This window comes from Lactuca sativa, chromosome 5 (genome assembly GCF_002870075.4).
Source record: "Lactuca sativa cultivar Salinas chromosome 5, Lsat_Salinas_v11, whole genome shotgun sequence".
Taxonomy (NCBI): Eukaryota; Viridiplantae; Streptophyta; class Magnoliopsida; order Asterales; family Asteraceae; genus Lactuca; species Lactuca sativa.
In genome coordinates, this window is record NC_056627.2 from 265,397,977 (window position 1) to 265,412,849 (window position 14,873).

At 39.1% G+C, this 14,873-nt stretch overlaps 1 protein-coding gene across 5 annotated transcripts; it reads left to right on the forward strand.

The window, feature by feature from the left end:
- The first annotated feature begins 9,313 nt into the window (after window positions 1-9,313).
- LOC111878076 (uncharacterized) lies at window positions 9,314-14,085 on the forward strand. 5 transcript variants are annotated; one of them, XM_023874599.2, is made up of 3 exons: window positions 9,314-9,497; window positions 10,178-11,397; window positions 12,801-14,085. In XM_023874599.2, the coding sequence occupies exons 2-3, from the start codon at window positions 10,185-10,187 to the stop codon at window positions 12,845-12,847; spliced, it is 1,260 nt and encodes a 419-aa protein (XP_023730367.2). In that variant the 5' UTR covers window positions 9,314-9,497; window positions 10,178-10,184; the 3' UTR covers window positions 12,848-14,085. The 5 variants fall into 5 exon arrangements, with proteins under 5 accessions (XP_023730367.2, XP_042758797.1, XP_042758798.1 ...); XM_042902863.2 differs by having other exon boundaries at window positions 9,315-9,533; XM_042902864.2 differs by lacking the exon at window positions 12,801-14,085 and adding an exon at window positions 11,798-12,136 and having other exon boundaries at window positions 9,315-9,533.
- Window positions 14,086-14,873: the final 788 nt, after the last annotated feature.

Sequence of the window (14,873 nt, forward strand, 5' to 3'; positions counted from 1 at the left end):
ATTGACCAAGAGCGCCCATTTTATCCCGATTCAGGAGAGTATTTCGGCCGAAAGGATGGCCGATATCCATATCAGGGAGGTAGTGGCACGGCACGGGGTGCCAGTGTCGGTAGTTTCAGACAGGGATGTGCGGTTCACTTCCAGGTTTTGGAAGAAGTTTCATGACGATCTGGGTACTCGTCTAAATTTTAGCACCACCTTTCACCCGCAGACGGATGGTCAGAGCGAGCGGACCATCCAGACCCTGGAGGATATGCTGCGAGCATGCGTATTAGACTTCGGAGGTAGTTGGGATACCTACCTTCCATTAGCAGAGTTCTCCTATAACAATAGTTATCATGCGAGCATTGATCGTCCTCCCTTCGAGATGCTGTATGGGAGGAAGTGCAGGACCCTGATATGTTGGGGCGAGGTTGGCCAGAGGGTGATGGGGAGCACTGAGGTAGTGCTCAAGATGACAGAGAAGATCCAGCAAGTCCGGAGCAGCCTTCAGACTGCTCAGAGTCGGCAGAAAAGCTATGCCGATAAGCGCCGATCAGACCTGGAGTTCCAGGTCGGGGATATGGTTCTCCTGAAGGTGTCGTCATGGAAAGGCATTATCCGATTTAGGAAACGGGGAAAGTTGGGCCCCAGGTACATTGGACCGTTCAGGGTTATAGCCCGGGTGGGCAAGGTGGCATATAGGTTGGATTTGCCAGCCAAACTCAGTCAGATACACAACACTTTCCATGTTTCTCAGCTGCGAAAGTGCTTGGTGGACGACTCAGCAGTGGTACCCTTGGAGGACATTCATGTTGATGGCAGCCTGAATTACATCGAGCGGCCTGTAGCGATCCTTGACCGGAAGTCGAAGGATCTGAGGAACAAAAGAGTGGAACTCGTGAAGGTGCAATGTCAGCACCGGAAGGGGTCGGAGTGGACTTGGGAGCCGATGGATGAGACGATGGAACATTACCCCGAGCTGTTTCAGGATCGAGCAGCAAACTTCGAGGACGAAGTCTAAAATAAGTGGGGGAGATTTGTAGCACCTAGTTCTTGGTACATATTCTTTTGTTAAATACTTTGCATTTTGGCCTTGGACTCAGCGAGTTGAAGGTCCAACTCGCCGAGTAGAAGCGAGAAGGGATGCGGGGCTTAAGCGAGGGACTCGGTGAGTAGACCCTGTTTGGATAAAAAGCCTAATCCGAGGGTTTGCACCCTATTTAAACACCTTAACTCGGCCTCCTTCGTCCCATTTGTTCCCAGAAGACCCCCATAGCAAACCCTAGTCGTTATTGAAGCAATCTAAGGCATTTGGAGTGAATTTGGTGCTTTTGTGATCCAAGGATGGAAGGAAAAGCTTGAAGGAACAAGATGAGGCTAAAGGGATCCGATTTTGTGCACCATTTTCAGCTCATTGAAGGTAAAAAGCCTGTACCTTGCTCTTCCATTTGCTAGATCCCATTTTCTGAAGTTTTAGGGCTTTTCTAAGCCATTTTGGTCACCAACCATGATTGCAAGCATGGTTTGGAGTTGATGATTCAGATCTAGGCCCTTACAGGGGTTACAAGGCAGAAAGGAGTGGCTCTTGCACTCAAAGAAGGCCCCATGATTTGAGAGGGCTTGTTTAAGGACCTTTTAAGCTCAAAGTCCCATGCAATCACGTAAGGGTTATAACTTTATGTGCTAGATCGATTGTAGAAGCTTAGATCTATCTTTTGATCAAAGGTTGTACGTCAGAAATCGAAGATCCAATGAGTGGTTGTGACCAACTCGACGAGTCCGTTCTTAGACTCAGCGAGTCCAAGGTTCTGTCCCATATCAGTTGAGGGTCATAAGGACCCAGTTGAGTGTGGAAAATTTTTAAGGGTGTCCCAGGGAGTGACCCAACGTTCTGGACTAATCCATTGTTCTGGAAATTCATGGGACTCGGCGAGTGCATGAACAGACTCGGCGAGTCCAAGGTAATCTTCTAAGGATGAAGATGAACTCGACGAGTTGTTCATACAACTCGGCGAGTCAAGGACAGGACCTGTGTATCAGTTGATGATGAACTCGACGAGTTGTTCATACAACTCGGCGAGTCGGATGAGGATTCAGTCGATGTTCATTTAGAAGGAAAACCCATCGAGTCATCGCCTAACTCGACGATTAAAGACGAGTATGAGGTCTAATGGAAGGATAGGGACTTAGTGAGTTGGCGAGCCAACTCGGCGAGTCAGGTCAACTAGAAGTTGACTTTGAGTTTGACCTGTTCAGGGGTAAAATGGTCATTTTACCCTAAGAGTAGATGTCAGTTTCTGACTAAGTGTTTGTGGGGATTGTAGCCGGAGGATTTCCGGAGCAGCAGCAGGCAGAGACTTCCCACACGGATTATCAGCAGCTACTTGTTCGAGGTGAGTTACCTTCCAGTAGTGGTGGGTCTACGGCCACAATGCCGGCCCACCAGTAGGGATCGTATGTTAGATGTTTGTCTTTGTGATATTCATCTGTGTTGCTACTACCTGATATGTTATATGCTAGCGTGATATGAGATGTGATAGTGATAGAGTTCGGTTGTTAGGACCGAAGGGTAGGTTAGGCACCCCAGATATTCCTAACAGTATGTTATGATATATTCAGCTGCTAGCATGATATGTTATATGAGATAGAGGTAGTAGGATGGGGAATAGTCCCCAAGATTCGGTTGTTAGGATTGAAGGGTAAGTCGGACACCCCAGATATGTCTGACAATAGATTATGCTATGATATATGTGATAGTAGTAGTAGGGGGTGAACTAGTCCCCGAGGTTCGGTTCTTAGGACCGAAGGGTAGTCAGCACCCCAGAATGGCTCGACATGGGTAGGTCAGAGCCCCAGAATGGCTTGACACGGGTAGGTCGGCACCCCATAATGGCCATACCGGGTAGGTCGGGCACCCCAGAAATGCCTGGGTGTATGTATATGATGTGATTGTATGGTATGTGGTACGATGGGGGAACTCACTAAGCTTCGTGCTTACAGTTTTCAGTTTTGGTTTCAGGTACCTCTTCAGCAAAGGGGAAGGAGCTGGCGCGGTAGCGACGCATCATACAGACGCTCTTTGTTTTCCACACCACGAGATATTCTGGGACTTGTACTCTGACATTATTATGTTTTACGATTCGGTTTTCTGATACGAGACATGTTTTTATTAAATGATATGATCGGATGATATTTTGTTACAAACGTTTTGCAAATCACTTAATCAAAAATGAAATTTTTGGACGTGAAAATTGGGTCGTTACACCGGTGGTTGGAAGTCAATGCTCTAAGTGGGGAGAATTGGAAAATTCTCAGGAGGATCGATAAGCGGTAGAGTTTGATTAGCTATTTGGGATCCAACAGTGTTTTAGTCAGCCAAGAGTGTGGGCTGGTATGAGTGAGTGACAGATCGATGGGGCGGAGTACAGACCAAGGATTCCGGATAAGGTGATTGGTTGTTATGAGGCCTAGGATTAGGCCGGGATCTGGGTATATGGAATGGAGTTGGAGTTTGGAACCCCTAGAGGGCTAGAACAGTATGTATGGGAGAGATTCCCAGGAGGAATAGCTCGGGATGATGTATGGATAGTTTGAGCAGACTGGGGAGACTGAAGGTCGCAAGGCGTATCAGTCAGGCCGGAAGGCGTACCGGTCAGACCGGAAGGCGTACCAGTCAGGTCGAAGGCCCGGTAAGGCGGTCCAGTCATACTGGAGACTCTGTATGTGTTAGTGGATCTGTATGCGGAGAATGGGTGATTATGTCGCCATGCAATAGCAGACAGTAGGTCTGGCCCCGGGTATTGATCATGTTAGTGAAAGGTGGGGTATGGACTTCGATAGTCCTCGTCATCAGATTCAGAGTATATGTGATGCATAAAATAGCGATTACTCTACAAGGGATAGTGTATAGTGGAGTGTGAGCACCGTGGCACTTGTCTGAAGTGACAAGGTCGGCAAGTAGATTTCCTTGGATAAGGAAAAAGGAAAGGTATGTAACTCCGGGAGGGAGTGTTGGATCACGGAAGTGAAAGCAGTAGTGAGAATGGATGATTGAGAGTATTTTCAATTATGGTTGTTGAGCACCGTGATTGTGCCACTGGTTTGGAAGCACATCCGGACTGGGTGTCTGTAGAGGCCGCGGAAGGAATTCCGGTGACATCGGACCTGAGGAGTCCGGAAGGGATGCAAGGGTAGGTCCTTGGAATCCAGGTATGGGAGCGATCATGGGTTATGTATATAGTGGTAATTCATCCTGGGGATGTTTGATGGTATCGTCAGTGTGTCGGGTTTTTCCAACCCGAGGATGTAGAGCAGGATCAGCATGTGTATATGATTGCAAAGGAGAACTCATGGGAGTTGCTCAGGAACTGAAGGGTGTGTCATCCTGTCAGCACGGAAAGAAAAGAGTTGGATTCGGAAAGGAAGCGGGATAAGTCCCGACAGTAAATTCGATAAAGTTACGACAAACGAGGAAAGGGATAGCAGTTGGTACCGAATCAGGACCCGGTGGTTCATGGTAATATCTACTTTTTCAAGAGACAAGTGATTGTGTGATTTGGGAAGGATGGAAGTATCATCGGGTGACCATTGGTTGATAAGTATGGTTGTCATAGAAAGAAGCCGGTGGTCGGCTTGAAGCAGTTGTCATGATTCTGTGAGGGAAGAGTTGGAATTTATAGAGGTTGATAGCAGTGTTCGGAGGAACCTGGGTCGATTGATACCAAGAGGTGCATTGTGGGAGTATTATCTGGAATTGTGTGCTGTAGTAGGCTTCGAGGGAGAAGCCTAATTTAAGTGGGGGAGAATTGTAACATCCCAAGTCAGAATTGAGAGTTTGGGGGGGGGGGGGGGGATAGTGTAAGTTGGAAAAGAGGAACTTGGCGAGTAGGAGCTGCAACTCGTCGAGTCTAAGCGTGTGCCGGACACATGTTAAGTGACCGGACTCGCCGAGTCGGAGGCTGGACTCGACGAGTCCGTGCTGGAATGAGAAACCCTAATTCCTAGGGTTTGCACCGTATTTAAGGAGACTTAAGCCCCCATTACGGCCCCTTATTACTCCCCTGAGAATTAGCAACCCTAAAATCATAAGTGAGAGCCTTGGGAGCAATTTGGAGCTTAGATAAGTGGATTTATGAGGGAAGTCTTAAAGATTAAGAAGCTTGGATCAAGGAGGCTTGAGGAGATTTGGTTTACTCTTCAGTTGGAGGTTGTTTTGAGGTAAGGATTCGTCATCTTGGATTTATTCCTTCTAGATCCACCTTTCATGGAGCTTTAGGGTTTGTTTGGAGGAATTTATGATGAGATCTTGATGCATGAGCTAGATCTGGAGTTGAAACTCCAGATCTGAGTTCTATATGGATTTTATGTGAAGAAAGCCCTTTGTTTAACTATGCAAAAGCCAACCCTAATGAGTTAAGTTCCATTTTAGCTTGGTTTCTGGTGAATGGGTCTTGGAAGCACGTAAAGGTAGCAACTTTATGTTGCTAATGAACCATAGGAACCCTGATCTATTGTTTGGAGCAAAGGAGAAGCTCTATAATTTCAGATTATGGAATAACCCGTGTGGACTCGGCGAGTCTGGGAGAAGACTCGGCGAATCGGGTAGGGTTTGGTCCGATTAGTCCTATGTGGACTCGGCGAGTTGGAAGAACAACTTGACGAGTCTGTTGAAGATTGCCTTGGACTCAACGAGTCTGTTCTTGGATTCGGCGAGTCTGTTCTTGGACTCGGCGAGTCTGGTCGTGGAACCATAACCTTTTCTGGTTAAGCCGTGAATCAGTGAGTCGAGGGATGAATCGGTGAGTTGAGCAGGATGGGACTCAGAGATTGTTGAACTCGACGAGTCTTGGGGCGACTCGGCGATTTGAGTCGTGATATAGGAGTTTTGAGTATGGGAACTCGACGAGTCAACGGGTTGACTCGATGAGTAGGGTCAACCAAGAAGGTTGACTTTGACTAAGGACTTGGACTTTGACCAAGGGTTGACTAGTTGACTTCCAGGGGTATTTTGGTATTTATTGGTTTGGTTATTTGGTAATGATCAGTGGTGGAGTTCGTGCTGGTGGACGGAGCAGCGTGGTCTTAATCCTTCAAGTCGGCAGTTGCAGGTGAGTTATCCTCACTATACTGACAGGGTCTACGACACCAAGGCCGACCCTTTATCGGATGGAAATCCGGGTATTGTTGTTATGTTATTGCTTTGCTATGTTTGCATCCCGGTAGTTAGGATGGTATACGTTAGGGACCTGGTTAAGGTCGGTATCCTGATAGTTAGGATGGTATATGTGTGACTGGAAGGTCTTATGTGCTATGCAGAGTATGAGATATATGTTGTTAGATGTTATGAGAGCTGTATGTGTTATTTTACGATATGAGCAGTATGTTATGGACTGGAAGGTCATCATGTTATATGCGGTTATATGATATTTATGTATGTGCTATGTATGCTATGTATGGTAAGGACCGGAAGGTTAATATGATATGGACCGGAAGGTCAATAGAGTATGGACCGGAAGGTCAACAGAGATATGGGATGGAAATCCCCTGAGACATTCGGATTGGAAGATCCCATGGAGTTATGGCCTGGAAGGGCGTATGTGTTGTTATGGCCTGGAAGGGCGTATGTGCTGTATGTAGTATTTTGGGGGTAACTCACTAAGCTTTCGGGCTTACAGTTTCAGTGTATTGTTTCAGGTACTTCAGGAGATCGCGGCAAGGCGAAGACGTGATCGTACCACTCCTCAGTTTTATGTTGATGTTCTGGAATACTCTGATAATAAATGAATTGAAAACCTTTTTGTAATAACTTAAGGAATATAGTTGTTTTTGAAAAGTTTAAATTGGTTGTAAATTTTTACAGTGTTACACTTTTGTTCCTTACAATCAAAAATTTTACATTTTTTCATAAAAAACACAAAAAACAGCCCAGGGCAAAGCCCGAGTTTTTCCGCTAGCTTTTTAGTATATAACACTAAACTAACAATCACAAATTGATCACCTATTTTATTGCGTACATTAATCTTTACGATATTTATTGCTGAAAATGTGTGTTCAATATTCATCGTAATAAATAAGATCAATGTAAGTTTAAAAAAAAAAAGATAAACCTTAAAAAAGATTAAGAGTTATTAGTTTATTACAATTTACAATGTATTATTATTCACAAACAAGAGTCGAATAATCAATTGCAAATAAATAAATAATTAAGAAGTATTAGTCTATTGTAATCTACCAAGTATTAATTATCAAAGATTCATAATATGAAAGTTTCTATCACTTCTATCACTCTTTTGAGTTTTCGACAGTTGACAACAACAATCACAAATAATCAATGGCAAATAAATAAAGAATTAAGACTAATAACTATTAATCTATTAATCACAAATAATCAATTGCAAATAAATAAGTTGACATCGATATTTTCCCCTTTTTCTTTATTTATTTATATGTTGCATTGGGTTATTATAATAAAACACGAGCTTTAAAAAATCTGGATTCGTGTTGCCGAACATCCTCCGTAATAAATAAAGAACTTTTTGTCACATGTCACAATCTCTTTGATTTTGGCACATGTTATTTTATGGTTATTTTCAATTAAATTTTTTCCATATGACATTTTGTGGATGATTCATTTTTATTAAATTTTACATAATATTTAATTAAATTTATCAATTGTAAATATAATAATAAATACATTTCAATTTCATTAGTTGACTTTCCTTCTAATTTCAAAATTTCTAAATTAAAGTATATTAGTTTTCTTTGTTTACTTATCTAAAATATTTGTTTAAATTTAAAAGAGAAAAAACACTTTAATAATTTAATATTTTTCTAATTTTTCTTATACATTCACACGTCTCAAAAGTTTAAAATTTTATATTTAATTTTTTTAAATGAACTCATGTAATACATAGATCTTACACCTAGTATAAAATACAAGATAAGTCATTTTAAATATTAAAAGTAGTTCCCAAATGATTTTTATATATAAGTTATTGAAAAAAAAGAAAATTTTAGATCCTGATTGAGATGGGTGTGATCCTCACTGATTTATGTAATGAACTAGGTGAATGCCCGCGCGTTGCGCATAAAAACATATATAGTTGAAGTCTTTGTAAATATATGTTTTTTTAAATATAAAAATAACGTTGTTTGCTAAATTTGATATAATAATTCATATACTAAATTGATATAATATATTCATTATTTTGAATTATATGATAATATATGCATCTATTATAACTGCATAATATTGATCATTTGAATGACTTTGACCCACGAGTTACACATGAATAAAATAAAATATAATATATGGTTTATTGTTATTTATTGTTGTTATTATTGTTAATTTAGTTTTTAAATTTTAATTTATTAATGTTTCAATTTCTATCAGTATACTTATTTAAATTTATAATGATTTATATACAACAACATCTTAATCTAATAAATTAAGTATAATATTTTAAAAATTAAAGACATAACTTTATATGTAGAAGTAAATATGTTATTTTAATATTGAAATTTAGTTTATTTATGGTTATACTTTAGGTTTGATATTTATTTAACTTTACTAACCAACTTATAATCATTATTAGAAAGACACTACAATTTATCACTTTTAACTATTTACAAAATATTATTTGGGTTATTTAAGTTAAACTAAATTTTATATTTAAGTTGATCCTGTAATGTTATATTTAAATTTATAATTTACATATTTTATACAAATTGTTCAAAAATTATAACTTTAAAATTGATAATGGTTTACACCCAACACGATATTAAAACTAATAAATTAAGTATAATATGTTAAAAGTTAAAAAACATAACTTTATAAGTAGAAGTAAAAATATTCTATTAATATTGAAATTTAGTTTGTATATGATTACACTTTATGATTGATATTTATTTAATCTTATTAACCAACTTATAACAATTATTAGGAAGAAATTGAAAAGTCATGAGAGTTTCAAATAAATATAGTGAAAGAAAAAATATATGAGAATTTCAAATGAATATGGTGAAAGAAAAATTATTAGCTTTATAAGATATATAAATATAGATATAGATAGATAGATAAATATAAATAGAGATATAGACATACACCTCCTTGTTTAAGAGCTTATAAACATTAGTAGTTACATTCTTGATAGCAAGCCAGCCTATTTTACTTTTAGATCTTTAAATATTTGAAATATTCAAAACATATCATAATATATACACATCCTACTGAGTTGGGTTATATTTAAACCCGTCGCCCATTATGTGTAAAACCGACCCGTTTTATCTATTTTTCTGTTTTATTTAATATTTATTATTAATTATTAATTGGAGCAAAAATAACCGGTAACCCTAAATGTCTCGCATCGCAGATTTCTCAATTCTCCTCATCGACGAACACAGTGAATTCGTGAAGTGAGGAATATCGATCTCGATCTGTCAAATGTCAATGGAACAATCGATTAAGCTGAAGTGAGTTGGTCTGCAAGCAACATCTCGATCCCTCTCAGTCTCAGGTTCCACTCTCCAACTCGACATCTATCTTCGTTCAGGTGCAGTTCTCGACATCAATCTTCTGTTATTGCTTCTGATTTCTCGATTTCTCCATCTATTTTGCGTTTGCTTTCTGTTTGCCTTCTGTTTTTAGTTTGCGATCTGTTTGCCTTCTCGATTTCTCCATGTTGATTAATATGAAAGACGATGGTGATTGATGGAACAATCTGATATACTTGAGAAGCTTATGGAAGTAATGTGAGCAGAGGCCAAAGTTTTAGAATTGGCGTAGGATGTAAGGTTAAGTTGTGGTTTATTATCTATAGGATAGGATATTACATGAATAGAAACTATGTAATACTTGTTCCTAAATTTATAATTATATATCATACAACATTCATGTTTCTTCTTTTGAATAGCTAACGTTTAAGTTCAATCTATTACTTAGCTTAGGACATATTAGAATACGTCCATCTTTAGTTCTTTACCTGGCTCCATTGCTCCACTGTTTGCTTTACTTACTGTTTGTATTAGAGTATCTAACTTATCTAATAGAATTGATGTTTAATTTAGATGCATAGATACCTTTTTGTCCATGGTTGTTAGTCTCAATATATTCAAATCAATAGAGTATGTTGCTATTTGTATGCAGAAGTTTGCTTATAAAGTGGACTAATTTGTAGTTTATTTTGTTAATTAATAGATAATAGATGAAGATGATCACGAAAGCGGCAACAACAATCCTATATTCCCTACTTAAAGATGGTGAAAAACGAGCCCTTGAAGATATCATAAGCGATTTCTCCTCAAAAATCCCAAAATCAATGCATAATGAAATCTTATCAGCACTTATCATGCTCTTGGATGACACTCACACCCCAAAATTCCTAAAATCCACAGAACGTTTGGTTGCATTTGCATTACTTCACCACACATATTCCCCCCTAAAATCACCCTCTACCAATCCCTACCTTTCTTTGCTCACAAACACTGCAAATGACGAAAAAACCGATACTTTGGAACGTGCATTCATCCTTCATCTCTTATCCTCTCCATCTCCGGTGATGAAACTATCTCCAGCGGATTTCATTACCAAATTCGATCCTTCATCTCACCGCTTCCCGGAGCCGCCACCACCACCGCCGGAAAACCCCCATCCGAAACCGTTCAATTCCCTCCTCAAAAACACCGCGATAAAAAACGCGATACCGGATCCCGACATCAGCTCGCCGGAGTTGGAGTTCCCGCCGCCAGATACCATAACCGGTCTAATCCAAACTTTATCATTGGAAGTGCTCTACCCTCACTGGGCCCGCCCTACACCGCCTCGCCTCCCGGTGCTAGATGGTGAACTCGTTTGGGTCAACCCTGAGTCGACTCACGAACCGCTTTGGGACACCGGGATGTGTGCCGACACGAGCCGTGGTGCAGCCGTCCGTGAACTAATCCTAAAAGCTTTAAAAGGCCCGTTGGCTCCATCTCAACAGGAACAGGTTTTACTGGAGTTGACCTCTGACCCGAAACTGGTGTACCACTGCGGTCTAACACCACGGAAGCTGCCGGAGCTAGTGGAGAACAACCCTCTGATTGCGGTGGAGGTGCTGATTAAGCTGATGAACTCGCCGGAAATTTCAGAGTATTTTACGGTTCTGGTGAATATGGATATGAGTTTGCATTCCATGGAGGTGGTCAACCGGTTGACCACTGCGGTTGAACTGCCGACTGAGTTTGTCCACATGTACATAACCAATTGTATATCCTCGTGTGAGAATATTAAGGATAAGTACATGCAGAACCGATTGGTGAGGCTCGTGTGTGTTTTCCTGCAGAGTTTGATCCGCAACAAGATCATTAATGTTCAGGATTTGTTTATTGAGGTTCAGGCCTTTTGTATCGAGTTTTCTAGGATCCGAGAAGCTGCAGGTTTGTTTCGCCTTCTTAAAACCTTGGAATAATAGTAATAATTCATAATTTCATATTCATGTTTTTTTTTTTTTGGTCTGCATAAAGATTTGTATTTGGTTGTGGTTTAGTAGGGATATAACATAATGGATGTTTTGGGAATGAATCTTCAACTTAGTTTTAATCTATGCCATGTGTAATATAATCAATCATATTATTATTAGCAAAATACTTGGACATCGGTACTATTGGTGATGAGGGTATTTATGTCTTTTGGACAATCAATAACAACTCTCTTTCCATTCTGCTACTTATGTTTAAACGGATTGAAAATTATACATAAAACCTAAAAAATGCTTTTCTTAAAAAATAGTTAGATTCTCGTTCTAATAATATCATTTAACATGTCAATCATGATTAGTAGTCAAGGGAGGTAGGTGGCAATACAGAAGGTAAATTACAAGATATTGTGATGACTAATTGGGAATATGCCAAATTAAATTGGAGATTACTCGGGTGGATCCCAGTGACAGAAGAAGTGATTTGTCAAATTTTGTACTAGGAACCTACAACACATTTGCAAAATTTGAATTGTCTTTAAATTTTTCCTATTACAGCTTTGTACAGTGAAAAATCTACCAGTTATAGCAATGTCATCGAAATACAAATTGTAATTTGGTAGATTTTTAAAAGTGCAATGTTGTAATAGAAAGAAATGAAAGTACATTGTTGTAATGGGATAAAAATGCCTTGAAACCAATTGTTTCATATGGTTCAGCAGCAGCAAAAAGAAGATAATGGTATCTTTTGTCTTAACAGGCTAAATGCTAAAAATAGCAATGTAATTTCTTCTCTGTATTATGTCATTGTGCTTTCAGTTTTATTTTATTTTTTATTTTTTAATTTTTTTTTACAACATTGTATATTGAAGAATGTAGCAGTTATGATGACATTGGATGGAATGTTTTTTGATACCGATGTCGAACTATTTTGGTTTTTGATGGGGTGTGGCACCGAAATATCCATTTAAGTTCATAAAATATAGTAGAAATTATGATGACATGGGGTGAAGTGTTTTTTGAACTTTAAGATAAGGTCCAACATTGGTGAATCTAGACTGGACACAATGGCTTTGGTTTGAGTCTCGGCAACCTCGGAGTTCACCGAGCCGATCGCCGAGCCCGGTTTGGCAATTCGGTGGAACTCTACTGAGTGTAGTGGACCAATGGGGCAACGGCTCTTTATGGTTTATTATTTTTTTGTTTTTTTGTTTTAAATTCATATAAATACAACCTAACTCTCATTCATTTAACACATCAAAACCATCTTCTACTTCTTAAACATTCTCTTTAAAAATGTCATCTTCATTGACTTCGTTGGGCATGCTTGATGCATTGCTTGAAATAACCATAAATGTCATTTAGGAGGCTGCACAAAAGATCCAAGAACTACGGCAACAAAATGCAGATAATGTGTGTCGCAGAAAAAGAAGGTACATACAAAGACATCGTGAGGCGGCTAGTCAACGGCTCATGCAAGATTACTTTGACGAAAATGTGACGTTTCATGGATATTACTTTCGTCGACGGTTATGTATGCATGAACCTCTGTTTTTGCGTATCGTCAACGACGTTCAAACGCTAGAGGTACAGTTGGTTTTACTCCTTTACAAATATGCACCACCACACTTCGTCAATTAGTGTATGCCACTTCCCCTAATGCATTAGATGAGAATCATAAGATGTCCGGACGTACTGCACAACAAAGCCTTCACAAATTTTGTAAGAATGTCATGAGATTATATGGTTCACAATATCTGCGCAAACCTACTTGTAATGACGTCCAACAGTTGTATGATCATCATTCAAATATGTACGGTACGGCTTCCCTGAAATGTTAGGAAGCCTAGATTGCCTCTATTGGGAATGAGGCAATTGTCTGAATGCCCATCAAAACGAATACACCCGAGACGATCATGGTTATCCAACTATCATACTTAAAGCGGTGGCCTCACAAGATTTGTGGATATGGTATACATTCTTTGGTTCTGTTGGTTCCTTCAATTGCATTAATGTTCTTAACGTGTCTTCGTTATTCGATTAACGATTCAAGTGTGTGGAATGTCATATAGAAATAAGTATTATCTTGTGGACGAGATCTATCCGGAACATGCTTGTTTTGTGAAGTCACTGTCTTTTCTAAATGATCGCAAAAGGTAGAAGTTTAAGAGAGCTCAAGAGAAGGTGAGAAAGGATGTTGAACGACAAGAAAGGATGTTGAATGAGCGTTTGGTATTCTGGGAAAACGTTGACATATTCTTAAATATCTTACACCTCATATGGAGGAGAAGAAAATAAGTGAGGTGATGTATACTTGTATCATATTGCATAATATGATTCTTGAAGACGAAGGAAATGCAATATGTGAGTATAACGAAACGAGATCGTTCCACTGACACAAGTTTTTGAGGTTGGAAGCTAGGAGTACTTTGTGAGGAAGGCAATAATTCATGATGTTGAGACGTGTCATGTTCTTCGTAGAGACTTGATGAAACATATTTGGATTGTCAACCACATTGATCTTAATGTGAAACCGGTCAATGATTTAGACAGTCAATTTTCCGATGAAGATGTCCTTTAGGTATATTTATGTTTGGCAGTTTTAATTTCTATGTTTTTATTTTTAAATTCTAAGTTTTTTTTGGGGGTTTGTTTGTTGTAATTTTCGATGAAGTTTAATGAAATTTTAGTTTTAAAATAATTTGGTTAAATCGATTATTTTTAATATAAATTAATTTTAGGAAAAAAAAATAACATGATAAGTGTGGTAGCCCAAGCCATATAAATGACATTTTTGCTACAGTGTGACAAATTTGATGTGACGTTTATATGGACCATGACAAATTTGACACTGCTCCCTTCAGAAGCAACAAAAGAAAAAAACTTAAAAGTAAATCCAAACTTTAGATCATTAAGCCGAAGAGCTTGACACATGGGATAGATGTGTCTAGAAAATAAGGATACTTTGTGAGCATGTTAAGGAATTCTCTAGATCAACTTTAGCCTTGATTCGTATCTTCTTAAAAATAGGGATGATGGCTACAAATGGGTGGGTGCATATGGGGTTGGAAAACCCCCTGTGTGGAAGGAGTAAGGATTAGGCATGCACAAAAAAACCGGTTCAAGATCCGAACCGGTCAAAGAACCAGTAAACCGGTTTACGATGAATCGGTCCACAGTGAACTGAACCACCGGTTTACACCCATTCGAGATTTTAGCCGTTGAAACTGGTTTAGAACTGATTTATATCGTGTGAACTGGTTTGGAATCGGTATGGAACTGAACCGAACCGGTTTAGAACCGATTGAACCGGTGTAGAACGGTGTAACCGGTTTAGATAGCTTCGATAAATTTTTTGAGTGAACCGGTTTGAGGCTGAACCGGTTTAAAGAACCGATTCATTTTGAAAAATGAATTGGTTTGTGCATGCCTAGTAAG

Bases quoted from the DNA above. Each gene is read 5' to 3' on its own strand.
- LOC111878076 (XM_023874599.2), top strand. From the start codon at position 10,185: ATGAAGATGATCACGAAAGCGGCAACAACAATCCTATATTCCCTACTT. The intron at 11,398-12,800 runs GTTTGTTTCGCC...AATGTCATTTAG, and splicing joins TAGGATCCGAGAAGCTGCAG to GAGGCTGCACAAAAGATCCA.